This window comes from Dipodomys spectabilis, unplaced genomic scaffold (genome assembly GCF_019054845.1).
Source record: "Dipodomys spectabilis isolate Male_0828 unplaced genomic scaffold, ASM1905484v1 ptg000069l, whole genome shotgun sequence".
Lineage (NCBI taxonomy): Eukaryota > Metazoa > Chordata > Mammalia > Rodentia > Heteromyidae > Dipodomys > Dipodomys spectabilis.
Window position 1 is genome coordinate 1,119,544 of NW_024870746.1, and position 26,928 is coordinate 1,146,471.

Here is a 26,928-nt window from a genome sequence, read left to right on the forward strand (position 1 = left end):
GGAGTTTACTGATTTGTGTAAATGAAAAAAGAAAAATTGCTAAGTCTAAGTCTAACAGAAATAATAAGGCACCAAGAAAGAAATACCAGAAGGTTGTACGTAAGGGCCACAAGACTGCTAATTTATTATAATTTCTCTTGTCCTAGTACATGCACAGATGCCTGTATACAGTTAAGTGGATGGATACACACACACACACACACACACACACACACACACACACACACACACACACACACTTTCCAATGACGAACAGTCCACAGATGCTGTTCCAATGCTGTTCTCCTGCTCATCGATCTATTTCTCCGAACACAATATCCTGAGTACCTAGATCAGGGTACAGAAAAAAAAAAAGTGGTGTCAACAAAGATTCACAACTCATTATTGTGTTGAAGAGACTGAGGCCTTGAGTATATGGTAAGTCTATGCTAAATTGCATGTGTTCAGCTTTTCTCCCCAACCAGAATCCTAAACCCCTTGTTTACTACACAGTAGGTTTCATACCTATGATGGCAACGACATCTGCCAACATGTGCCCCTTTGACATCTTGTCCAAACCAGCCTAAAGACAGGGATAGCAACAGTGTTAGCAAAGATCTGCAGGGTAGATAAAGGAAGAACTCAAAAAAATGTCAAGAGCTGGGCACCGGTGGCTCACGCCTGTAACAACCCTGGAAACTCAGGAGATATGAGGATAGAGGTTCAAAGCCAGCCTGGGCAGGAAAGTCTGTGAGATGTTTAATCTCCAATTAATTACCAAAAAAGCTGGAAATAGAGCTGTAGCTCAAGTGGTAGAGTGCTAGTCCTTTTTTGTCCGTCATAGGGCCCGAACTCTGGGCCTGGGCGCTGTCCCTGTGCTCTTCAGCTCAAGGCAAGTACTCTACCACTTGAGTCACAGTGCCACTTACTGTTTTCTCTTGGCTAATTGGAGATGAGAGTTTCACAGAGGTTCCTGCCCAGGCTGTCTTTGAACCACGATCCTCAGATCTCAGCCTCCTGAGTAGCTAGAATTACAAGTATGAGCAACCGGCGCCCAGCAAGAGTGTTAGTCTTGAGCAAAAAAAGCTGAGGTTCAGTGCCCAGGCCCTGAGTTCAAGCTCAAGGACCAACACACACACACACACACACACACACACACACACACACTCAATCAAGAGCCCAGCATGGTGGTTAAAAAGCTGAGGTTCAGTGCCCAGGCCCTGATTTCAAGCCCAAGGACCAACACACACACACACACACACACACACACACACACACACACACACACACACACACACACACACACACACACACACACACACACACACACACACACACACACACACACACACACACACACACACACACACACACACACACACACACTCTCAAGAGCCCAGCATGGTGGTTTATGCCTATATTCCCAGAACTTGGGAGGATGAGGCAGAAGAATCTTTTTTTTTTTTTATTGTGAAAATACCATTAGAGGGGTTACAATTACATGGGCAAGATAATGAGTACATTTCTTATCAAGCATTGTTGCCTTCTCCTTTTTTTCCCCTTCCCATCTCCCATTCCCCTCACCCCCCTAAAAAGTCTTCAGTATTATTGTTTGTGTATGTGGTACTGAGGAATCGAACCCAAGGCCTCATGCATGCTAAGCAAGCACTCTACCACTAAGCCACATTCCCAGCCCTCAGAAGAAGCTTGAGCTGGAGGCCAGCCAGGACTACCCAGTGATATTCTGTCTCATAAAAATGAAACTACATGCTGGGCACCAGTGGCTCACGCCTGTAATCGTAGCTACTCAGGAGGCTGAGATCTGAGGATCACAGTTCAAAGCCAGCCTGGGCAGGAACATCCATAAGACTCTTATCTCCAATAAACCACTAGAAAACCGGAAGTGGTAGAGCGCTTGCCTTGGGCTGAAGAGCGCAGGGACAGCGCCCAGGCCCCCAGAGTTCAAGCCCCACAAACGACAAAAAAAAAAAAAAAAGAAACCACAAACAAAACTAAACGAAAACCTCCTCAACATAGGTAATAAATTATAGGATTAACCAATGGGATTGATTCCTTACCAAGTGGGCAAAACCAGGAGCCTTAATCTTACACCGATAAGGGCGGCTGCTGCCATCAGACACCAGGTACACTCCAAACTCTCCCTGTCAGAAGAAGGATGGAGAACTCATTAACAGAAAGAATGCTCTTCTCTGACAACAAAGATTTTTTTGTTCTTATGTCCTGTTACCAATGAGGGCGCATTTTGTTGAATGTCTATCTCCAGCCACTCACTCCACATCCAGTCTTTTCCTTCCCTTCCTCTCCTCACCTTAGGAGCCTCAATGGCAGTGTATGTGGCTCCTGGAGGAACTTGGTAACCCTCAGTGTACAGCTTAAAGTGGTGAATTAATGACTCCATGGAAGTCTGAGGGGAAGAAAAAGGAGCATCAGGAAACTAGATCCAAGTTCTGTCCTTTGGCCTTCCCCAGCCCTGAAAGTAATCTCAACACTAACAGTTATTAAAAACCCACATGTAATTCAGTAAGCTGAGAGACACAAGTTTAAAGAGAAAAGAGAAGAGAAAAGGAGAGAGAGAGCTATGAGAAGTACAGAACCTTATCTAGTGAATTCTTTGAAAAAAGGAAAACTAAAAAGTAGGATTTAATCAAGGACACATCTTCCTGCCATTGGTCCCTTTCCAATATTCCACCTCCCTTCCCTTTTGCTGCAGCCAACCTTCATCTCTGCTCGCTTAGGTGGAGACACCTTGGCATCATCAACCTTAATCTCTCCAGGAGGCATCTTGTTCAGACACTGTGAGATGATTCGAAGGGACTGGCGCATCTCTTCTACCCGACACAGATACCTGAAGTAGATGACAGCAGACTCTGAGTAAAAGAGCAGGATGAGGAGCAGTCCGGGGATAGAAAGACACCCTCTGGCTAACTTCAAAGCTTGGCTATGCTTGGCTTGCCCTGTAGTAGTTTGATTCTGCTATGGGGGCCTTCCCCAAATCTTATTTTCTCAGACCATGGCGTGTAATATTTTCCTCTTAAACTGTTTTGGACTACAGATTGTGGAAGTCAAATGGAAAAACAAACAAAAAGGATAACTGTGGCAAATCTTACTGAGTCAGTAAACAAGAGTGGAATTTGAAGCTTGGAATCTACTGGAAGGAGCACTGGATCAGGCAGAATCTAGTGTTAACCACTGTAACAGATTAATTTCTAACTTTTACACTAGTTTTTTTTTTTTCCAGCTATAAAGTGCAACCCAAACTATTTCTATCCAAGACAAAGATGACATAAGGGTAAAATAAGATGTCACATATGTGCAACCCATGTCCTTATAAATGCTAAACACATACTCTCCCCTGAGCTTTACTTCTAGCCCAAGCAACCCAATCTAATACATTATATGAGCTCCCAGAGATACTGGAAAGTACAGCAAAGAAGAAAGGACAAAGAGAAAACAAACTAGACAGTAGCTGAGAAAGGATTTGGCCCTTACCTATCATAGCAGTCTCCTCTAGAGCCAATAGGAACATCAAACTCAATCTGGTCGTAAACATCATAGGGCTGGGTCTTCCGTAGGTCCCAGTGAATGCCTGATCCTCGAAGCATTACTCCACTGTGGGGTATGACAGATATATTGACCACACTCCACAAATCAAGAAACGAGACACTAATTCTTTATCTCCACTGTTCCTCCCCCATACTATGGGAATAAGACACAAACTGAAGGCATGGCAATGTTTTTCAAACAGTCCTGAAGACAAGATACTGGGCTATAACTCCCTACTCCCATTCCTACCCATAAAGAAAGAAGCTGTATTCTCCCACCTAAATCCGTAGTTAAGTGCATCTTCTGCTGATATAACCCCAATGTCAACTGTCCGATTTCGCCAGATCCTATTGTTGGTAAGCATCTATTGATCACAAAAACTGGTATGTTAATACTCTTCAAAGCAATCTTCAATACCTTTCTAGTTCTTTACAATTGGGAATTAAAAACTTGTTAGGCCTTTTATCAGATTGAAAAGAGGTTTTTCATCTTTCTTTCCCTCCTTCCCTCCCTCTCTCCTTCCTTCTCTCTCTTTTTTCCTCTGGTAACGGGATTGAAACCAGGGCCTCTCATAAGCATTCTACCACTCGAAGCATATCCCTAGCCCAATAACTTTTTCAAATTGACTTCTATCTTACCTCCTCCACCTCATCAATCCGAAGAGAGAAGTTCTTAGAAAATTCATAAATGTCATCCATAAGCCCAAGGGGTAAATCCTAGAAGCCAAGTGAAGGTGATTCAGTGTACAGTATATAACCTACACTAAGGCCAGCCAGCTCAGCACCCCTCCCTCCAGGAGGACAGCTTAAGTTTCCAGCAATCAGCACTGCCCTCCAGTGGTCATATAGCAAAGAAGCCTGGACTGGAAATTTGGAGGGAGAGGAGTTCACTCACCTGGTGCACTCCTCCTGGTCGGATATAAGCAGCATGCATTCGGGCTCCAGATACTCGCTCATAGAACTCAAACATCTTGTTAGGACAAATTTGGAATTAGTGACTAAGTCCTAAATCCAACAACATGGTGGACCAATGCCCCACCTTTGCTTTCTTATACCCAACCAAACCCTCCTGATAGGAATTCCTAAGAATATAGCCCAAATTAAACATACCTCCTCCTAAATGGTCTCAGTGTTTTCTTTCTCCTTTTTAAACAGCTTGTCCGCATACCCTCTCTTTCTATACATCCTTCTCTATTCCTATCTTTGCTTCCCCCTCATACCTTCTCCCGTTCTTCAAACATCCAGAAGAAAGGGGTCATGGCACCAATGTCCAGGGCATGTGTGGTCACGGCCATGATATGGTTCAAGATCCGTGTAATTTCTCCAAACAGCACTGTGAAGGGGTGAAAATAAGAAGAGAATGTTATAGGAGCCAAGAACTCATCCTGAAGAGTAGTTTGGGCAGAGCCTAGGTTCTGAATACTAAGCTTTGGGTTCAGTGCTCCTAAGATACAGAAGTCACTGTGCTATGCTCACAATGAGAGGTAGGAATAAAGGGGCAGAACATACCTCGGATCCACTGTGCCCGGGGAGGAGGCTGGATGTTTAGTAACTTCTCCACAGCTAGTGAATAAGCCTGTTCATTACACATCATAGACACATAATCTAGCCGGTCAAAGTATGGAAGGGCCTGAAAAAAAAATAGGAATGTAGGGGGGGTTTTTTGGGTTTTTTTGGGGGGTCAGTCGTGGGGCTTGAACTCTGGGCTTGGGCGCTGTCCTTGCACTCTTCAGCTCAAGGCAAGCACTCTACCGCTTGAGCCACAGTGCCACTTTCGGTTTTCTAGTGGTTTATTGGAGATAAGAGTCTCAGGGACTTCCCTGCCTGGGCTGGCTTTGAACCACGATCCTCAGATCTCAGCCTCCTGAGTAGCTAGGATTGCAGGTGTGAACCAACAGCGCCCGCCAGGAATGTAGGTTATATCTAACAGGAATAGCTCAGCGCCTCTCAGTGGGCATTAGAAGTAGATACTACCCAAGTATTTTTAGACTCAGGATCTCCTGCAAGATAGAATGAAATATCCCAGTAACCAGGAGTATGCTGGTAAATGTTTAAAAACAAAACAAAACAAAACAAAAACCTAGCTCTCCAAAATGAGGGGCAAATCCTCATTCATCATGTTGGCCAGTTTCCCTGGTGAAAATACTCCCAGTATGGCTAATGTTAAGCTAATGGCATATAAGTGAACACAGCACTGGGAGCATAACATATCATTATACACTACACAGATACAGATAAAGAAAAAAAAAAAATAAATGCCAGCTGGATGTCAGTGGCTTATGCCGGTAATCTTAGCTACTCTGGAGGCTGAGGATCTGAGGATAGTAGCTCAAAGCCAGCAGGAAAGTCTGTGAGATTCTTATCTCCAATTAACTGCCCAAAGCCAGAAATGGTGCTATGTTCAAAGCTGTAGAGCCCTACTAGCCCTGAGCACAAAAGCTTAGGAATAGTGCCCAGGCCTTGAGCTCCCACACCAAAAAACATAAAAAGACACACACACAAAAAAAGCCTCTGTGCTGGGAATCTGGCTTAGTGGTAGAGTGCTAACAGGGTTTGATTCTTCAGTACCACATAAACAGAAAAAGCAGAAGTGGTGCTGTAGTTGAAGTATAGAGTGCTAGCCTTGGGTAAAAGCAGCTCAGGGGCCAAGCCCAGGCCCTGAATTCAAGCCCCAGACTTAGCAAAAAAAAAAAAAAGCCTCAAAGGCATAGCATAAGAAAAACAGAGCTGGGTGCTGGTGGCTCACGCCTGCAATCCTAGCTATTCAAGAGGCTCAGATCTAAGGATCATGCTGCAAAGCTGGCTGGGACAAAAAAGTCCGTGAGACTCTTATCTCCAATTAATCACCAGAAAACTGAAAGCAGAACTGTGGCTCAAAGTGGTAGAGTGCTAGCCTTGAGAGCTTAGGGACGGTGCCCAGATCCTGAGTTCAAGACCAACAAAAAAAAAAGAAAATATAGTAACAAGAAAGTGATGAATTTTAAGTAGTTAAATTCAAAAAAAAAATTGGGGGAGGCAGAACTAGAGTTCCAACTAAAGTGCTCACTACTTGAACCCCATCCCCAGCCAAAACCAAAATCAAAAATTATACATATCAATGGGTACTATGTAATTTTTTTGCACTAGTACTGGGGTTAACTCAGGGCCTATGCACTATCCCTTAGCTTTTTTGCTCAAGGTTGGTGCTCTACCACTTGAGCCACACTTTCCTATGTAGTGTTCCAATATAAGTAATGAAGTATTTACCTTATTTTAAGTTATAAACTTAAAAAACAAATATAACATTACATATAACTTAATTTTTAATAATACTTTTCAACAACTGGCTCAAAAAATTTCTGAGCCAGATGCTGGTGTCTCACACCTATAATTCTAGCTACCCCCGAGGCTGAGATCTGAGGATCACTGTTCAGGAAAGTCAGTGAGACTCTCATCTCCAATAAACAACCAGAAAACCAGAACTTGTGCTGTGGCTCAAAATGGTAGAGTACTAGCCTTGAAAATAAGAATTCAGTGTCAGCACCAAGGCCCTGAATTCAAACCCCATGACCACCACCACCAACAAAAATCTGAAAATTTAACATTAGAAGCTACATCCATCCCATTATCATTCTGATTGGAATGACAGCTATATCAAAGGGCTCTCACTTTTCAAACTCTTAAAACTTAAGATATCAAGCTGGGGACTGGTGGCTCATGCCTGTAATCCTAACTACTAAGGAGGCTGAGATCTGAGGATCATGGTTCAAAGCCATCCTGGGCAGAAAAGTCTGTGAAACTCTTTTTTTTTTTTTTTGTCGGTTGTGGGGCTTGAACTCTGGGCCTGGGCGCTGTCCCTCAGCTCTTCAGCTCAAGGCGAGCGCTCTACCACTTGAGCTACAGCGCCACTTCCGGTTTTCTGGTGGTTTATTGGAGATAGGAGTCTCACGGTCTCTCCTGCCCGGGCTGGCTTTGAACCGCGATCCTCAGATCTCAGCCTCCTGAGTAGCTAGGATTACAGGCGTGAGCCACCAGCGCCCGGCAAGTCAGTGAAACTCTTATCTCCAATTAACCTCCAGAAAACTGGAAGTGGCATTGTGGCTCAAGTTGTACAACGCTTGCTCAAGGACAGCGCCTAGGCCTAGAGTTCTAGAGTTCAAGCTCTATGACCAATAAATCAAAACAAAACAACAAAAAAGCCTAGATATCAAAGGAGAAAGGTAATCAGTTGAGTATCTAGGAATGAGGGACTTAAGGGAAGACAGCCACCAAGTAGAATGTTCTTCTATCCGGAAGATACCAGAGCTTCTATCTTAGCTTCTTGGCTACATTCTAGCTTTCAGGAAGTAGGTGGAGTTAAGATGCCTCTCACTGGAACAGTCTGTTCTTGTCTGATGTCATTGTGACGTTGATACTGCTACAGGATTTAACTTGTGGGTTCGGGAACTTCCATCATTGCTTAGATTCCCTGAGGAACTATATTCTAGTCATGGTTCACTTCAACACTTGGCTGGGTCTGAATTCTAACTCTGTGATCTTGTTTTCAGGACTTTTCTTTATGACAGAGAATAACTTTAGATTCCTACCCCAGATCCAATTCCTTCAAATCTGACCTTCACTATTTGGGTCACACAGTTCTGAAAAATGGCAAACTCTGCTACAAATCTCCTCCCGGTCACTCTGACTCACTGAGTATTTTGAAACCAAATTTAAGACATCTGGAAGATACAAGAATCAGCTGGTAATCCTAGAGAGTTGACATGTCTTTTTCTTTCTCTGCCTTTAGAGATGCACAAGAGCAAGAAAACTGAGGCCCTGCAGAAATAGTAAAAGAGCTGGTCAAAAATCAGCCCGAGAATAGCTGGGAGTGCTGTTCCAGCTCCAAAGCATTGCTGCTAGATAAACCAAATCAAAAGGACTCAAGCACCTCTTTTTTTTTTTTGGGGGGGGGGGGGTTCCAGTCATGGGGCCTGAACTCTGGGCCTGGGCGCTGTCCCTTAGTTCTTCAGCTCAAGGCTAGCGCTGTACCACTTGAGCCACAGCGCCACTTCCGGCTTTTTTCTTTTTTGCTTATGTAGTGCTGAGGAATCGAACCAGGGCCTCATGCATGCGAGGCAAGCGCTCTACCACTGAGCCACCTTCCCAGCCCTCAAGCACCTCTTTATATCTCAACTATCCTCTCAACCAAGTCTGTACCAGTAACTTGCATGGATTACACCACCACACCCTCCTCCTCCCAGGCTAATGCTCAGATCCCATCAATAGGCCCTGCTTCACCTCATACCTGCAGATAGGTCTTGTATTCAATGAGCTTCTCAGTGCCTCGATGAAGAAGCCCAACATGAGGGTCACATTTCCGTACACTCTCTCCACTCAGTTCCATCACTAGTCGCAGGACTCCATGGGCTGCTGGGTGTTGAGGCCCGAAGTTCAGGGTCAGGTTCTTCACTACTATGTCCTTTGGAGGGTCTACATCTGAGAAGGGGGAAGTAGCCAAATGGTAATTCCCTTGGGAACCCACCAGAGACAACAAGGAGCTAAGACTCTCCCTATAGACTTTCCATTTCATTATTCATACCTTGTTAATTTCCTCATCTCCAAACAACTAGGAAGATGACCATTAAAGGGGGAAAATGGTAGAGCTGAACTTTCTGAAGAGAGGACAGTGAATCTCACTCATTATCTCCTAGAGCACTTTTTCAATATCCTTGAGAAAGCAGCCAGGCCTCAAATTCAAGGTGAAGTACTGACACACACATACAGAATGTAATCATTACCATTACAGCTAACACTTTGATAGCCCTCCTTATGTGCCAGTTACTACTATAAGCACTTATTTTAATTGATTTAACTCTCAAAACAGCTATTTCAGTAGTAGATACTGATATTATTCCCATTTTATTACAGATACTGAGGCCAGAGAGCTCAAGTGACTTCTCTAGGATAACAGAACAAATTAAGTGACAACCAGGATTTGAATTCAGCCTGCTTAGTTCCAAGTTCTACATACTCTTAACTACTATTATAATAGTATCTGGTGAAAATATCTGATGGCCAACCAGCCAGGAAACACATATTTAATGCTAATAACTATTACTAAATGACAGCTTTTATCCTCAAGAGGCTTACACTTTGGTTTGTAAAATAGCTCATATGAAAAACTAGTAATGGGTCAAATTTACTGTTACTAAGTGGCTTTACCACTAAATACTTACAGGAGTATTTAGACCACTAAAAAGTCTTCATGTAATAGCATTGGAAATAGTTTTTAAATGTAGGTAATGATTCAGATAGGTAAAGGAAAGAAAGGCATTTCCAGGCTTTGTAATCAATTTTGGTCAAATCTTAGAAGCAAGGTGGCAAATATCTGTGGAAATTTTATTAGGACTTCCCAAGGTAGAAAAATGTTATAAGCTCTGGGACAGTGCCTCGGCTCTGAATCAAACCCCAGGACTGGCACACAATGCATGCATGTGCACACACACACACACACACACACACATACACACATACACACACACACATACACACACACACACACAGGAAGATAAGGTCTAATACAAAATAAATCAGAAGAGTAACAGCAATGAAAATTGAAAGGAGCTGATCAAATATGAAACATGAAAGAATCTACATGCATCAGTAACATATGGAGGGCAAGAGGAAAAAAAAGACTGAAATGACTGAAAATTTCAATCCTTAGAAGAAAAGGACAGCATTGATCAAAAGCAAAACGTGGAGAAGATGACCTAGTTTTGATGGGGAAAAAATGTTTGTACTCAAGAGAGATTTCATCTGAGTGTCAGTGAGAAAACCACCTTGTCCAAAGAGAGAAATAGAAATGTATTGAACCTGGAAAATTGAGTCCAAATGTTTAAATTTGTTTTTTTGTTTTTTTTGTTATTGTTGGTTGTGGGGCTTGAACTCTGGGCCTGGACGCTATCCTTGAGTTCTTCCGCTCAAGGCTAGTGCTCCACCTCTTGAGCCACAGCACCACTTCCAAATGTTTAAATTTGATAAGGACCTTTTGGTACTGTCTGGGATCTACTTTTTTTTTTTTCCTTTGGGAATGCCCTTCTTGTCCTTCTCTGCCTAACTAATATCTGCTATTGTAACTTTTATGATGTTTGTTGAATTGAGTGGAAAAAGAAGAAAACAGGAAAAACTTGGTTGAGATGGGAGAAGGCTTAAGGGCACTTAAAAATCAGCTAGGAGCAGGGACTGGTTTGGTTTGAAATAGCAGCTCTAGGCACTTACCATTCCAAGGAGGAGGCTTCCAGTGGGCTGTTTCTTTGGTGGGGTACATGACAGGTCCTGCAAACTGCTGTGCCCATTCCACATCTGGCTGCCATTGCCGAGCCCCTCTGAGGAGTTAAAGATAGATCCTAGATAAAGCGCCTATTTGGCTGCTCTGTTCCCATTCATGCTCCAGTGGGCTCAAGGAATGATATATTGAATCCTTTCATGCCAAGTCACTGATATATTTGGACATGCAAAGTTGGGGGTCCAAGCTCTTTCATATTTTCATCTATTCATACTGCCATCCAGGTGAATATGTGAGAAAGGTGTTTACTTAAGGTCAGCCTAAGATGATTGTCAGGTGGGGGGTAAAGAGGCAAGGGAGAGGGACGGAGTTGGGACGGAGACTAAGCCACAGTGAGAAAGACGAGGGAAGTCAGGAAGTGAGGGACGAAGAAAAGGGTAGAAGGGAGATGCCATTCTGGTCTTGTAGTTGAGCTCGGCTCAGGTATGACAGAAGAGGTGCACTCAAATCACTAAGGCTGAGGGGCAGGATCCCCACGCCAGGGACTACACTGCTGGCAGAATAAGTTCAAGAACCTCTTCCTTCCTCGGCCACATAGGGCACCAGAGCATCGGGCAGCCTGAGAAAACAGGCCTGGGCGAGGGGGCGGAGACCGCAGGCCCAGGTCATTCTTTCCTAGTGGTTCGCATGGCCTGTAAGAGTGTCCTCAGACTACGAGAGAGGACAACTTGGGGAGAACATGTCGAGGGGGACCCTCGGTCTCACCTGCTGGGCTGAATCGGCAGTTGGATCCTAGCCCGGGTCCGCAGGACCTGAGCCCCGAGGTTCCGGAGACCTTGGACAGCCCTCAATGCCGCCATCTTACCCTGGCTGCAGACCGCGAGAAGGAGAACCGGGCGGAAGTGACTCCCGCGCGCTTCCTTGAGTGCTTCTCTGGGCTTAGCACAATGGGTACGCCATCTTGGAAGCTGGCAGGACCGCCTACCGCAAAACCCGTTCACATCCGGTTTCTGCCCCTCGGCTTCATGTGTGCTTAAAGTAACTGGTGACGGCCTTCATCTTTATTGAGGGCGGTTCTTCCCAAGGCTCTCCGTAGAATTTCTAGGCGCCCGTAAAAGAAAACTCGCAGCTCCAGCCGGTGGCGGTGTCGCACTTCGCGCTCTGCTCTTTTGGCCTGTCCCGGGCGCACACCTCCCTCCGGCCTTGGTCAGCTTCCTGCTGGAGGCCTGTTTTCGGACTGTTCCCGTCTGGGATAGCCCGTCTTTGTGAGTCAGTTACCTCCCAGTCGGGGAACTCAAAGGAGCTCGTTTCCAGATGTTCTCAATCCGGATTGGGGAGCAGCCCAAATTGGGCGTGTCTGAGGCCTCCTGCCAAAACAAAACAAAAAGGGGTAGATACCACGGCCACCCTGGTTGAGGAGGGTGCCACTCCAGACATCGGTGTGGAAGACTTCGGTGGGTGACCCCCATATCCGATAGCCTTCAACCCTATACAGAATCACAAACCCAGGAAGCGCCCTCAGATATGTCTCATACCCCACTTCCGTCCGGTTATGCTCTTTTTCCCTCATGTTTTTCTGTCACAGTCCTCAGTAGTGACCAACAGCGAAGAAACAATAGCACCAGAACTCTGATCCCAATTCTGTGTGGACAAAAAGTTTTCTTGCCTTGGAGGCAGGTTCTGCCTGTCTCTTTCCAAGCCCAACCCCAGCTTGGCCACCCACCCGTTTGTATAATGTTCCCATCCTGAGACTGGAAAAAAGGCCTTCCTTCAAATCTCCCCTGGACAGGGTCCCTGGGACACAGCCCACCAGCAGTGTAGCAGGGTGGTGCAGACAGTCCAGGGGAGTGGCAAAGACAGAATTCTTAGCTGCAAAGAGGAGAAAGCCAGACTTCTAGCCTAAAAAATTGACCTAATGGGAACCATACCAAAGGGTGGGGCCAAATCTCTGTCTGTGGGAACTGACCAGGACCTAGAACAGACAGGGCAGAGGCTTGGTGCCCTTACCCTCCACATTCCCCATTTTTCTAGGCCCTCTCACCCTCTATTGTCTAAATAAATGTGTTCATGGGAGGTGGTGACTGCATTTATTTGCCCTAATACAGCCTAGGAGAAATCAGGATAGACTTTGAGCTGCTTGTCCCTGGGGGGCAGCTTGAGCTGGGACTGGAAGAACGCTCCTGGGGGGGGGGGGGGGGCTGCTCAGGACACTACATCTTTTGTGCCTTCTCCCTGCTGCCAACACCCACACACACTGTTGCTGTCACTCTAAGGCCCTTTGTCTTTCACTGCTTAGTAACCCCCTTTGTCCTCATCTCAGATGGGGGATGGAAAGGGGCATCTGGTGATAGCTCCTCTTGTCCCTGGTTTCACATCTTTTGTCTGACTTTTCTAACCTCAGCCCCCTCCATTTAAGACTAGGGTGGTTCAGTGCCTGTGTTGGGTCAAGAGGGATGTCTGGTAGTCACAAAAGAGCAGGTGATACAGGAAATGATGGGCACCAGGGTATTAGTGACCTGAGCAGGAAGGGAGGAAGAAAGGAAGTATTCTGGAGGATATGATATAGGAACAGGAGGTGACAAGGCAGAAGGTGAGTTAGGGAATGGAGGCAGGGAAAGGTGGTCCCCCTCTGGGAAAGGGAAGGATCTGCTGACTACACACTCTTTCCTGGGGATTTCCTGGGGAAACCAATGGGGTGGGGTGAGCAGGAATTACCCCTCTTTTGAATTCTTCCCTGCCTTTAGAATCCACCCTAATACCTATTTTCTGAGACCAATCAAAAACCAAACACTTCCCATTCTCATCAGCCACTCACCTCACCTTAGGGTCTCGACTCATGTTTTCCCCAGTCCCCTAAAATGCTGCTTCCACTCTCTCCCCACCCAATGAAGAAAGAAAGAAAAGTCAGAGATTGCTAGATATTCCTGGAACTCCTGGGTCCTCAGGGGAAGGTGTGACCAGAAATTGGTCCAGGCTAATTCTGGGTTCCTGAGACAAATCCTTCCTGTGGTAGGGCCTGACTGAGCAAGACTGGCAGATGTGTTTATGGGAAAGAAGGGAGAAGATAGTTGAGAGTGGTTAGAAGACCAGGACCCTAGGGGAGGCTACTAAGAGCTGAGCCAGAGAATTGGAGAATCAGGAAGTGAGAAGGGGAAACCTTAAGAGTTGACTCTTCCAAGCTTTAGAGGGAACAAAGATAGTGGTAACTCAAGAAAGGGAAGCTTGAGGGAGAAAAGAGACATTTGGGGAGATACCACCTTGGATCCTCCTTCTGTTAAAAAAAAAAAGTTTGCTGGAGCCAGGTGGCTTACACCTATAATTCCTAGCAACTCAAGAGGCTGAGATCTGAATATTGCAGTTCAAAGCCAGCCTGGTTAAGAAAGTCCCTGAGACTCTTACCTCTAACCACTAAGAAGCTGGAAGTAGCGCTGTGGCTCAAGTGGTAGAGTACTAGCCTTGAGCATCAAGCTCAGGGAGTGCTAGCCTTGAGCATCAAGCTCAGGGACAGTGCCAAGGCCCTAAGTTCAAGTCCCAGGCCTGGCACAAACAACAGTAAAAAGAAAGGTTGTCAACCCTCCTACCTGGCTACCTACCTCCCCATAAGTCCATTCCAGCAGAATCAACCACCTTTGGAAAGTAAACTCACTAACCCCACTCTCTACTTCCTGACTCTCAGCCTCTTTTCTTTCAGCTGCTTGGTCCTATAATGAGCCATGTCCAACTGTCTTTTCCTACCTCCCTCTCTTCTTTCCTCCCTTCCTCCCTCCCTCCCTCCCTCCCTCTTTTTGTTCAACACTGATGATTAAACCCAATTGGGGTTTAATGCTAGGCATGTTTTAACCACTTCCCTAGCCCTTTTGTTTCTATTTTATTTTTAAGATATGGAGTTCTACTACCTTAGTCTGGACTGGTCTTGAACTGGAAATCTTCCTTTCTCCACATCCCAAATAGGTGCAAATTACAGACTTGTGCTCATGCCCAGGTTTTAGCTACCTATTTAATTTGTTCTTTCCTCTTCATGCTTTACCTATTCCCTGCCCTCTTTTGACCAGGAAGCCTACTCAGTCCCCTCAACCCTAGAAATCAACTCTGAGGGCAGACGGCAACATGAGGAAGGGCAGAAAGAAAGGGAGGGTGGGTTAGATGGGAACAGAAACTCTCCCAGGACAGGATCCTATCTGTGTGTTGGCCATTCCCTTTCCCTGAGTCTCTATCTCCCCTGGAGCTCTGTCCTACCAAAAAGAGACAGCTGAGGCCTGATTGTGGGATTTGGAAAAAAGCTATGTCATCAGCTGGCTCTGTGCCTATAATCCATCTGGCTGCTAGATTTCCCTCCCCTGGGCAAATCCGCCTCTCCCCTTTTTAAAGAAAACAAAAACTAAGATTTTGGGAAGCAATGATACATCTGAGTCGCACTGACAGAGCTCTCAGCTGAGTAGCACACAGATCAGCCAATCATAGAAACTCTGGGATGCTTAAAAGAGCTGGTGAGGAGAGAGGCTAGGGAGAACACAGAGGCACAGACACAGGAGAGACAGAGGACAAAAGAGAGACAGACAGACAGAAAGAGACAGAGAAACAGAGAGAGAGAGAGAGAGAGAGAGGCAGGCCCAGCAAAAGGGGACAGAGAGGACAGACCCAGAGGTGAAGCCAGACAGTCGTACAGAGGGAGAGAATGAAGCAGCTGTGGAAGACACAGGCAGAGACAAAGATTTGGTAGAGGAGGACACAGGAGGAGAGTTTGGAGGAGACAGACCCTGGGCACCTTTCTTAAGGGTTAAGTTTTCTCTATCTTCTCTGTCTCCAACCCCTCTTGAAAACTCTGTCTCCAACCTTGGCACGAGTCCAAGTCCCCAGGCTTTTGAGAGGAGCTTTCCACAGCTAGGGTGTGGAGGACTTTGTGCCCCAAATGGCCTCAGTCCCTCCCAGCTGGCGCACTCGTGCCTTGTCCTGGATGGGCTTGCATCCCAGGAGGGGCTTGGCCCGGTGCTGGCTGCCGAGAGCCGAGTTCCGTCTGCTGCTTCACTCAGTGCCTCTCTCCCTGCCACTGTGGCTGCTTCTGCCGCTGCTGGCCTCCCTCCTGCCCTCAGCCTGGCCAGCCAGCCCCCTCCCCCGGGAGGAGGAGATCGTGTTTCCAGAGAGGCTCAATGGCAGTGTCCTGCCTGGCTCAGGCTCCCCTGCCAGACTGTTATACCGCTTGCCAGCCTTTGGAGAGATGCTACTACTTGAGCTGGAGCAGGACCCAGGAGTGCAGGTCGAGGGGCTGACCGTACAGTACCTGGGCCAAGCACCTGAGCTGCTGGGTGGAGCAGAGCCAGGTACCTACCTGACAGGCACCATCAATGGAGATCCGGAGTCAGTGGCATCTCTGCACTGGGATGGCAGAGCCCTTCTAGGGGTATTGCAGTACCGAGGAGCTGAACTCCACCTTCAGCCCCTGGAGGGAAGCACTCTTAACTCTGCTGGGGGGCCTGGAGCTCACATCTTACGCCGGAAAAGTCCTGCCAGTGACCAGGGGCCCATGTGCAGTGTCAAGGCTCCTCTTGGGAGTCCCAGCCCCAGTCCCCGAAGAGCCAAGGTAAGCAGCCCTGGAGTCTGTGTCCTGCAATGTCCTCCCGCCATGTCTGTCCTACTGACCCTTATTCAGCCTCTCTTTACCCACTTCCGCTTCTGGCTATTCTGCCGCCTTCCCTCTGCCTGCCTTTCTTGCAGTCTCTGGCCTCTCTTTGCTTTAGCTTAGAAGAGCTAAAGCAGACCACCAAGCTGCTCTAAGGTTTCTCTGAGTGGGTCAGATGCCTGAGACTGGAATGGCCTTTCCTTCCCTCCTTCCGCCCCCTTTTCCTGCTTGGCCATTGACATCCCCTACTGGCATAGTATCCAGCAATAAAGTTTTCCTAACCATTAGCCTTGGCTCTTTTCTCTGCCCCAATGGTTTTCACCTCCACCCCCACCCACCAGCTACAAGAGTGAGGTTAGAGGCTCAAGGGATTGGCCTGTGGCTTCTGATGGTGTCTTTAAAACTGTTTTGGCAAACTGCAAACCAGAACAGGACTGAGAAAGAAGGAAAGGCATCCCATACCACCTCCTGGTCAATCCCTTTCCCACACTGCAGACTGACTGCAAGGCTGCCTGAGACTCCATCCTTTCCTCCCTCCCACTCCTGGGTCTCCCCACTCTTTCCTTCTTCCTCTCCCTCCTCCCTTTCTAGCTTTAATCCAGACCAGACGCTGCTCCTTCCACACCCGCCACGCTGAGATCTGGCCCTGGCCCTGGATGCTGACTGAATTGTTCCTCCAACCACACAGGGCCGACACGTTGCAACCTAACCCTCCAGCCTTAGTCCCACAGGCCCCAGCCAAACTTAAGCCTGGGAGACCCCAAAGGCTCCTCCTGGAAGCCATCCCAGCTGCTTTTTAAACTTAGGGGCTCACACAGCCCTGGGATGTAGCATCCCTTTTTCCTCTTCTTCTCAGATCAACAGCTGATTTCTCAGCTTTTCTTACCACAAAAGGCCTTGGGCTAAGGGTGGGGGAGGGAGGACCCAGCCTCTTCAGGAATCTTGTGGGGTAAGCCCAGCTGGCTCTACGGAGTTCAGACCCAGGAAGGGAGGGAGGGAAGAAGCCATGCATGGGTCTGGGAAACTATTTCAGGATCTCCTCTTTTTCTCTCCAGCGTTTTGCTTCACTAAGTAGATTTGTGGAGACTCTGGTGGTGGCAGATGACAAGATGGCAGCATTTCATGGTGCAGGACTAAAACGTTACCTGCTGACAGTTATGGCAGCAGCAGCCAAGGCCTTCAAGCATCCAAGCATTCGCAACCCTGTCAGCTTGGTGGTGACTCGGCTAGTGATTCTGGGGTCCGGTGAGGAAGGACCCCAAGTGGGACCCAGTGCAGCCCAGACCCTACGCAGCTTCTGTGCTTGGCAGCGGGGCCTCAACACCCCTGAGGACTCAGACCCTGACCACTTTGACACAGCCATTTTGTTTACTCGTCAGGTGAGGCACTAATTGGCATCACGGGCCAAGCACTGCACAGTAACAACATGCACCATTACATAGATTGTGACAGAAATGGTGTCTGACCCAGCCACACTGCTATGCGGCTGTCTGGGTCCTGACAGTGCTGGGTACTTATAGCCTTGACTCCACTAATCTGGATCACAGCCTAGTGGACCCAGGTATCTTGGCTTTCTATGCTTCTTCTATGATTCTCTCTGCAGGATCTGTGTGGGGTCTCCACTTGTGATACACTGGGTATGGCTGATGTGGGCACTGTGTGTGACCCAGCTCGGAGCTGTGCTATTGTGGAGGATGATGGGCTCCAGTCAGCCTTCACTGCTGCTCATGAACTGGGTAAGGTGGTGATGGGGGAAAGGGGGAAGGAGCTATGGGACACCTGGAGTGGAATAGAGAACTATCAGGGATAGGTTGGGAAGAGGAGCTATTGAGCTTACCAGGGTGTGAATAGAAGTCCCCAGGTGTTTCTTCCTATTATTCAGGCCTGGGTCTAGGGCTATAATCCTCTGCTATAGGTATATACAAATGTGGGTTTTCCTGTTAAATAGGATAGTATGTGGAAATTTACTCTAAATTGTGTGTACCTGTATGAATGTGTTTAGAGGGGGATTCAGTCAGGCAATAGGAGTTCAGGATTGGGAATTTTGGCTGAACTGAAAAATTGAGAGGGTTCTTCTCTTTAGAGAACAGAGTAACTAAGGACTACATTTTGAGGGACCCTCAGAGCACCAGAAAGGACCTGAATGTACATAGTTGCAACCAGACTTATGAGGTAATGCCCAAGGGCATAGAAATGACACTCTTGGATGCTAGCAGGACTTCTGTTCTTCCAGGCCATGTCTTCAACATGCTCCATGACAACTCCAAGCAATGTGTCAGTTGGAATGGGCATGGGAGCACCTCTCGCCATGTCATGGCTCCTGTCATGGCTCATGTGGATCCCGAGGAGCCGTGGTCTCCATGCAGTGCCCGCTTTATCACCAACTTCCTGGACGATGGCTATGGTAAGATGACACTTGAAAGGATCCATCACATCCATGCCAGGGGACCACACAGAGGCAGGCAGGCACAGGAGAAAGATTACAGGGAGGGGCTCAGGTCTGGGAAGAGCTGAGGACCAAAGGTGGGCATAATGCTTACAACACTGACCTTTCCTTGTTCAGGAGTCAATTCCTGTCCCTCCATTCAACCCTCGCTTCTACCACATTTCCCCAAAGCCTTATTGACTCCTTCAAGTGTGCTTTCTTCTCTACTGTGTGGGATGGGGTGAGAAATGTTGCTGTCTTTATATGGTTCCCCACTTTCTACCAGAATGGATTACAACCAGAAGAGGCAAATTTTAGCTCAGTAGAAGCAGAATAGAGCTCTGAAAGACTAGAACTGTCCAACCCTGGAATTGGCTGGTTATGACCTTGTCACTCAATGAAGTGTACAAGAACAGAAGGATAATGGTTTTGGCGCAGAGTCCTCCGTGAGAAGCATACTCAAGTTCTGTAGTGTTCCAGGTGCCAGGGGCTCATGCTTGTCATCCTAGCTACTCCCGAGATTGAGATCTGAGGATCATGGTTTGAATACAGCCTGGGCTAGAAAGTCTATGAGAATCTCATCTCTGATTAACCAGCTAAAAGCTGGAGTGGAGCTGTGGCTCAAGTAACAGAGCAACAGCCTTTAGTGAAAAAGCTGAGAGACAGCACCTATGCACAAAAAAAGATGTGGTAGGAAAGAATGGGTGGGAAGATTTTTGCTCTTTAGGCATATGCAGGTGTGTGACCATAAGTTACTTCATCTTTTTGTAGCTGATAGAAAAATTAGGTATAAAAATGTCAACTACCTCATAGGCATTTTGCCATAATTAAATAAGATAGTGTGGGCCAATCATTAAGCTAATGCTCATCACATAGTAAGCATCCAACTAAGTGTAGTTGCTATTTAAAGTCTCATACAGCTCTAAGACTTTTTCCCTGCTGGGATCCTCAAACCCCAGAGGGCCTAATATTTCAACTAGCAATCCTAAACGTTCTCTTTAGGCCCTTGCTGACTTTGTGACTCAACTCCCTTCTCAGGGCACTGTCTCTTAGACAAGCCAGAGGCCCCCTTGCATCTGCCTGTGACTTTTCCTGGCAAGGACTATGATGCTGACCGCCAGTGCCAACTGACCTTCGGGCCTGACTCCCACCATTGTCCACAGCTGCCACCACCCTGTGCTGCTCTGTGGTGCTCTGGCCACCTCAATGGCCATGCTATGTGCCAGACCAAGCACTCGCCCTGGGCTGATGGTACCCCCTGTGGACCTGCACAGGCCTGCATGGGTGGCCGCTGTCTCCACGTGGACCAGCTCAAGGACTTCAATGTGAGATCCAGGGCAGGGGTGGGAGTTAAGGGATCTAGCCCTAGGCCTAGGATAGAGTATATTTATCCCATTCTTCTATTCTGTGCCTCTGCAGGTTCCACAGGCCGGTGGCTGGGGGGCCTGGGGACCTTGGGGTGACTGCTCTCGGAGTTGTGGGGGTGGTGTCCAATTCTCATCTCGAGACTGTACAAAGCCTGTGCCCCGGAATGGTGGCAAGTACTGTGAGGGCCGTCGTACCCGTTTCCGCTCCTGCAACACAAAGAACTGTCCAACAGGCACAGGTAAGGGTGGGAAGCACATGGCAACCCTTGGACGCAAAGACAGAACAGGAAGGTCTTACCCTTGAGTATTGGACTAAGATGTTGCTCACCTCTGCTGCTGGAGGAAGTGGCTTTAGTCTTTTCATTATTATTTTTTTTATTATCTTTAAGTAGTTGAACAAAGAATGTGCCATTAAACAAAGCAGTTTAGCCAGGAGCTGGTGGCTCACGCCTGTAATCTTAGCTACTCAGGAGGCTAAGATCTAATCATCATGGTTTGAAGCCAGCCGGGGCAGGAAAGTCTGTAAGACTCTTACCTCCAGTTAACCACCAGAAAACCAGAAGTGGTGTTATGGCTCAAACTGACAAGAGTGCTAGCGTTGAGCAAAAAACAGCTCAGGGACAGCACCCAGGCCTTAAGTTCGAGCCCCGTGACCAACAAAAAAGAAAAAAAGCAATACTCTTACCCCTCCTCAACTTTTTTTTTTTTTTTTTTGGGGGGGGGGTCCGTTCATGGGGCCTGAACACTAGGCCTGGGCTGTCCCTCAGCTCTTCAGCTCAAGGCTAGCTCTCTACCACTTGAGCCACAGCGCCACTTCCGGCTTTTTTCCCCCCTGCTTATGTGGTGCTGAGGAATCGAACCCAGGGCCTCATGCATGCAAGGCAAGCACTCTACCACTGAGCTACCTTCCCAGCTCCTCAACTTTAATCTTTTAATACTGTCCGTAGAACTCTGTGGAGGAGAGAGATTCCTTTGATGAAGTCTAAGGTTCTGTGAGACTAAGTAGGAGTGGTTTGTGGGACAATGTGAGAAGTGAGGGATGGATTCTGATTGTTCATTTTACTTCTACAGCACTGACCTTCCGTGAGGAGCAATGTGCTGCCTATAATCACCGCACTGACCTCTTCAAGAGCTTCCCAGGGCCCATGGACTGGGTCCCTCGCTACGCAGGTGTAGCCCCCCAAGACCAATGCAAACTCACCTGCCAGGCCCGGGCACTGGGCTACTACTATGTGCTGGAACCAAGGGTGAGGGCCAAAAGCCCCAGGCTCTGTTTATGCTCACATAAATAGATTCCTCTGCTTTCTGATGGCAAAAGAACTCCAAAATGACACCATTGCTAGCATTTCTATAGCCACACCACACTAGCTCTAAGGTTCACTCAGACCCTGATGGGACCTGAATGGTGAAAATATCATTATGTGGTCTTTTGAATAAGTCCTTGACTCTACATTTTTTTTTTTTGTTGTTGGTTGTGAGGCTTGAACTCTGGGCCTCGGTGCTGTCCCTGAGCTTTTCAGCTCAAGGCTACCACTCTACCACTTCCATTTTCTGGTTGTTTATTGGAGATTAGTCTCTCACAGACTGCTTGAATTGGCTTTGAACCCTGATCCTCAGATCTCAGCCTCCTGTGTAGCTAGGATTGCAGGCGTGAGCCAAGCGCCTGGCCCTTGACTCTACTTTTTAAATTACAATTATGGCCTTTTTTAAGTAATGTACAGTCAGTGTCTCAATGAACAGGCTTCCAGTAGATTGATATCTGGGCACTGCCTCTGTTGAAGGCCAGAAAGAAAAACAAGCCCCAGCAGTAGCATTTGCTTCTTCTTTCTCCTCTAACCTGTGAGAGTTCTGCCCTCTAGTGATCATCTGGTAGCATTACCATTTAGTTAAGGGTTTAATGTTGGGACTGAGACCTGAAATTACCACCTTGGCTTCTGTTTACTATGTGTAATCGTTGAACAAGTTTCTGTATCTTTCTAAACTTCTGAGTTCTATCTCTAGAAACCTTTAAAAGCAGTTGTTTCATGGTCATAAAATATTTAATACACTGCATGATTCACATTCAGTACTCTGAAAATGGAAACGTAATTATTATTACTACTACAATGACACCTCCTTACAGCCTGGAGCTCATTTTATATAGCATTCATGGCTGGGAAGGTGGCTCAGAGGCACAGTGCTTGTCTTGCATGCATGAGGTCCTAGGTTCGATTCCTTGGCACCACATAAACAGAAAAGGCTGGAAGTAGCACTGTGGCTCAAGTGGTAAGAGCGCTAGCTTTGAGCTGAAGAGCTGAGGGACAGCAACCAGGCCGAGTTCAGGCCCCACGACCAGCAAAAAAAAAAAAAAAAGCATTCACATATCTTAATTATATTTTATTTTTTTTTGTCCAGTCATGGGGCCTGAACTCTGGGCCTGAGTGCTGTCCCTCAGCTCTTCAGCTCAAGGCTAGCGCTCTACCACTTGAGCCACAGCGCCACTTCTGGCTTTTTTCTTTTTGCTTATGTGGTGCTGAGGAATCGAACCCAGGGCCTCAGGCATGCAAGGCAAGCGCTCTGCCACTGAGCCACCTTCCCAGCCCAGCATTCACATATCTTATTCATCTTTTCTTACTTCCTTTCCTTGAAGGGACCTGCGTTGTCTGGTTTACCAAGCCCTTCTGATTTAGGAAGAATCCTTTTATATTTTCCCCTCTCTTCTCCTCAGGTAGTAGATGGAACCCCCTGCTCTCCAGACAGCACCTCAGTCTGTGTCCAGGGCCGCTGCATCCATGCTGGCTGTGATCGTATCATTGGCTCCAAAAAGAAGTTTGACAAGTGTATGGTGTGTGGTGGAGATGGTTCTGGCTGCAGCAAGCAGTCAGGCTCCTTCAGAAAATTCAGGTTACTTCACCATTTATTTTTTTCCTTTTATTTTTTTCTGTGTGCTTATACAGAGGTAATTCAACATTATTTCTAGTCTGGAAGGGAGATGGGCCAGGTGCTGGTTGCTCACATCTGTAATCCTAGCTACTTAGGAGGCTGAGATCTGAGGATCACAGTTCAAAGCCAGCCTGGGCAGGAAAGTCCATGAGACTCTTATCTCTAATAAAACCACCAGAAAACTGGAAGTGGCACTGTGGCTCAAGTGGTAGAGTGCCTTGAGCTGAAGAGCTCTGGGACAGTTCCCAGGTCCAGAGTTCAAGGCCCATGACTGATCCCTCCCCCCACCAAAAAAAAAAGCAGGGAGATGGATGATTAGGCAGTAAATTGTCCCATATGTTCAACAAAGGGTGGTATGGGATGGGGTGAGAGCCCCAATGGGCATAAGGGAAAACCTCTTAGGAGATGACCTCTGAACTAGAAGAGTAGAAATTATGCAGGCACTTAGGAAGGGAGGCTAGAAAGGCGCTTCAATAAGAGGTAGAAGGTGTAAATAAATACCAGAAATACGAAGGTGAAGGGCATATTGCATATAGCTGTGATCTGGCTGTATAGTTCACTTAGGTTTGAGTAGACAACCCTATATACACCGCACACACATATTTAATCAAACAAACACAGTACAAATCTGGAGGGGGAAGGAGAGATTCAGGAGATGCTAAGTGCCTCGTCTACTTTTTCTGCACAGGTATGGATACAACAGTGTGGTCACTATTCCTGCTGGGGCCACCCATATCCTTGTCCGGCAGCAGGGAGGCCCTAGTGTCCGGAGCATCTACCTGGCCTTGAAGCTCCCAGATGGCTCCTATGCTCTAAATGGAGAATACACACTGATGCCCTCAGCCACAGATGTGGTACTGCCTGGGGCAGTCAGCCTGCGCTACAGTGGGGCCACTGCAACCTCTGAGACACTGTCAGGCCATGGGCCACTTGCTCAGCCTTTGACACTGCAAGTCCTGGTAGCTGGCAACCCACAGAATGCACGCCTCCGATATAGCTTCTTCATTCCTCGGCCAGCCCTTTCAACACCACGTCCCCCTCCCCAGGACTGGCTGCACCAAAGAGCACAGATCCTGGAGATACTTCGGCGACGCCCCTGGGCAGGCAGGAAATAACCTCTCCATCCCGGCTGCCCTTTCTGGGCACCGGGGCCTCATACTCAGCAGGGAGAATGAGGGGGCTTCTGCAGCTGCCTCAGGCTCAGAAACAGTGGGGAGGAGCAATGGGAATGAGCCCTACCCCTCCTCTCTGTCCTAAAGAGCAGGCTGGTCCTGCCCAGGTTTCCTGCCCAGGGAAGCAGTGATGGGTTGGTGGATGGAAGGGGCTAGCAGACAGTCCCCTATGTAAACTTCCCCCTCAGCCTTGCTGGTCACAGGAGGGAGGGGGAGAGGAAGATGGGTCCTGAGCCCCATTTGTATTTATTATTTATTCATTTTTATTTAGCACCTGGGAAGGGGATAAGGACTAGAGTCCTAGGAAAATGGATTCCTACCCCTTATAGCCCCATCCTGGCTAGGAAACCTAGGGAGAGAATGATAAGTATAAATGGTTTGTGTGTGTGTGTGTGTGTGCATGAGAAAGAGAGAGAGAGAGAGAGAGAGAGAGAGAGAGAGAGAGAGGAGAGAGAAACTGTGTGCTTAAGACTGAGGTACAACTTGCCCTGCTCTCTTCTTTGTGAATAATATTTACTGGGCAAGGGAGAGTTATGGGTAGGCAGGGCCTTCAGGGAGTGAGGAATTATCACATTTTTAAACTATAAATTGAATTATGTTATTTATGTACTCCTTTTGGAGTCAGACAGATGTGGGCTGCACCGCATATCTCTGAGTATGTTTTCTAATTTGCCAATAATGATATCTCCCTTAGAAATTTGTGGCTATGTGGGGCACTGGTGGCTCATGCCTGTAATCCTAGCTACTCAGGCTGAGATCTGAGGATTGAGGTTCAAAGCCAGGCAGGACAGGAAAGTCTGTGAGACTCTTATCTCCAGTAAACCACCAGAAAACTGGAAGTGGTGCTGTGGCTCAAGTGATAGAGCATTAGCCTTGAGCTGAAGAGCTCAGGGTTAGCTCCCAACCCCAGAATTCAAACCCCACAGCAGACAAAAAAAGAAGGAGAGAGAGAGGGAGAGAAGAAATTTGTGGCTATAAGGACTGAATAATGTAAATAAAGAACTAGCACTCCATAAGTGCACAACAAATGGGTGCTGCTGTTGGTTATTATCATCTTCATCCACACTTCATCATTAGGTCTGCACTGCACTTAAAGGTGTCAAAGGTCTATCTATGTTATGTAAGGAGTTCCCACCCTTCCCTTTAGGCTGAGTTCCTTTGACAGAACTCTTATCCCGGATTCTGAAGGACTACCAGAGAAAGAACATTATCTCCCTCTCCTCTGTAGGCTGCCAATCACATGCTTGTCATAAATGCTTGTCAAGCATAGTTGACAAGGACATGAAGGTCTAAAAATAACAAGAGCAACTAGTTCAATACAAACTTTGATTGTCAAAGGGTTCTATAAAAGACTTTAGTAATAGAAAGAGCTCTGAAGCAAAAGCTGAGGGGTCTGAATTTAAGCTGATAGCATCCTATTTACTGGCTGGTGCTGGGTAATTCATTGTTGTAGCCTCTTAAATGAAACTAATTATATCTGTTCCCACAGAGTTGTTCTGAGAGCAAAAGTTTCAATATTTTCAAATGGTAAGCAGTTACATTTACTACTAGTAAATGAGTGACTGGGGCAAGGGTCTCTAAAATCAACCAATGTAAACCCAGAAGAGTTACTTGAAGAGGTGAAATTTGAATGGAGTTCAAGAAGAACAGGAGATGGGTTGGGGGAAGCATGTAGAGGAAGCAAGGAAGAAAGGTCTGAGGAGAGAGGAGTCCCGTGTTCAGTGGTGGCAGAATATGGGAAGGAGAGTAGGGTGCTAGAATAGCTCTACTTTTTTGTGAGAAGGCTTTTCTTAAAAATATACCTGGGCAGCCAGCGCCAGTGGCTTATGACTATAAACCTAGTTACTCAGGAGGCTGAGATCTGAGGAGCAGGGTTCTAAACTGGCTCAGCAGGAAAGTCCATGAAACTCTTCTCTCAAGTTAACCAGAAAAATCCAGAAGTGGAGCTGTTACTCAAGTGTTAGCCTTGAGCATAAAAGCTCGGGGTCAGCCTCCAGGGTCAGCCCTGATTTCAAAGAACCTGAGGAGTTCTGCATGTGTGTCATAGGGGGCACAGGGGGGAGCCTGTAAAAACAGAGTTTTGAGTAGCAGAAGCAGGATAACCACTAGTAACTGAGAAGCAGGCCAAATGTGGAGGTAAGGGAGTAGCTATATATAAAGAAGACCTTGAGGTGATGATGAAAGAAGGGCGGATGTGAGAACCAAAGATGACTCACCCTTCCAATGTAGCCCCTCCTGGGATGTCAAATATGGATGGGTTGGGTGTTCAGATAGGTTTATGGAGCTGAGAGGCAGATGTGGCGGTTGTAGCATTTGTGTGTGCTATATGCATTGGAACCGGACTTTGATAATCAAGTTCTAAACCAGGCAAATCCTTACACAGGGGCCGTACTTTACACTACCCAGCACATTGTCTGCTCCCTGTTCATCAGTAAGCAAATTGTCCCTACTCCTCTTTCCAGTAAACATGTCTCCACTAATACGCTTGATCCCTGGCATGTCCTTTGGCCCTCCCAACAACCAGGCATGAGGAGAGAGGATCAGAGAGTGGAATGAGACCAGTGATACTGAACTGTTTAATCTAGATAGCAAAACTGGGCCACAACTAGTATATTTATGGACCTTAGCATTATGAGCTCA

The 26,928-nt window shown here is 47.0% G+C and overlaps 2 protein-coding genes across 2 annotated transcripts; one reads left to right on the forward strand and one right to left on the reverse strand.

The window, feature by feature from the left end:
- Positions 1-93: 93 nt before the first annotated feature.
- Positions 94-11,685, reverse strand: Ndufs2 (NADH:ubiquinone oxidoreductase core subunit S2). Its single transcript, XM_042682049.1, has 14 exons — positions 11,551-11,685; positions 10,779-10,885; positions 8,806-8,996; positions 5,052-5,172; positions 4,763-4,875; positions 4,438-4,512; positions 4,182-4,259; positions 3,822-3,907; positions 3,490-3,609; positions 2,716-2,845; positions 2,309-2,404; positions 2,058-2,141; positions 505-562; positions 94-327 (listed from the first exon to the last, which is right to left on the reverse strand). Exons 1-14 carry the CDS (start codon positions 11,643-11,645, stop codon positions 290-292), a joined length of 1,392 nt encoding a protein of 463 aa, XP_042537983.1. The 5' UTR covers positions 11,646-11,685; the 3' UTR covers positions 94-289.
- A 3,687-nt stretch (positions 11,686-15,372) lies between these two features.
- Positions 15,373-25,032, forward strand: Adamts4 (ADAM metallopeptidase with thrombospondin type 1 motif 4). Its single transcript, XM_042682048.1, has 9 exons — positions 15,373-16,363; positions 17,458-17,781; positions 18,006-18,138; positions 18,636-18,806; positions 19,866-20,152; positions 20,247-20,433; positions 21,266-21,441; positions 22,902-23,077; positions 23,805-25,032. The coding sequence occupies exons 1-9, from the start codon at positions 15,695-15,697 to the stop codon at positions 24,229-24,231; spliced, it is 2,550 nt and encodes an 849-aa protein (XP_042537982.1). The 5' UTR covers positions 15,373-15,694; the 3' UTR covers positions 24,232-25,032.
- The last annotated feature ends 1,896 nt before the right edge of the window (positions 25,033-26,928 follow it).

What these genes read in the sequence shown, in the direction of transcription:
- Ndufs2 (XM_042682049.1), bottom strand. Translation starts at nt 11,645, where the DNA reads ATGGCGGCATTGAGGGCTGTCCAAGGTCTCCGGAACCTCGGGGCTCAG. An exon ending in CTGCCGATTCAGCCCAGCAG is followed by an intron (nt 10,886 to 11,550) that starts GTGAGACCGAGG and finishes TTAACTCCTCAG; the next exon opens with AGGGGCTCGGCAATGGCAGC. An exon ending in GGATTGATGAGGTGGAGGAG is followed by an intron (nt 3,908 to 4,181) that starts GTAAGATAGAAG and finishes TGTGATCAATAG; the next exon opens with ATGCTTACCAACAATAGGAT.
- Adamts4 (XM_042682048.1), top strand. Translation starts at nt 15,695, where the DNA reads ATGGCCTCAGTCCCTCCCAGCTGGCGCACTCGTGCCTTGTCCTGGATG. An exon ending in CCATTTTGTTTACTCGTCAG is followed by an intron (nt 17,782 to 18,005) that starts GTGAGGCACTAA and finishes TTCTCTCTGCAG; the next exon opens with GATCTGTGTGGGGTCTCCAC. An exon ending in ACCAGCTCAAGGACTTCAAT is followed by an intron (nt 20,153 to 20,246) that starts GTGAGATCCAGG and finishes GTGCCTCTGCAG; the next exon opens with GTTCCACAGGCCGGTGGCTG.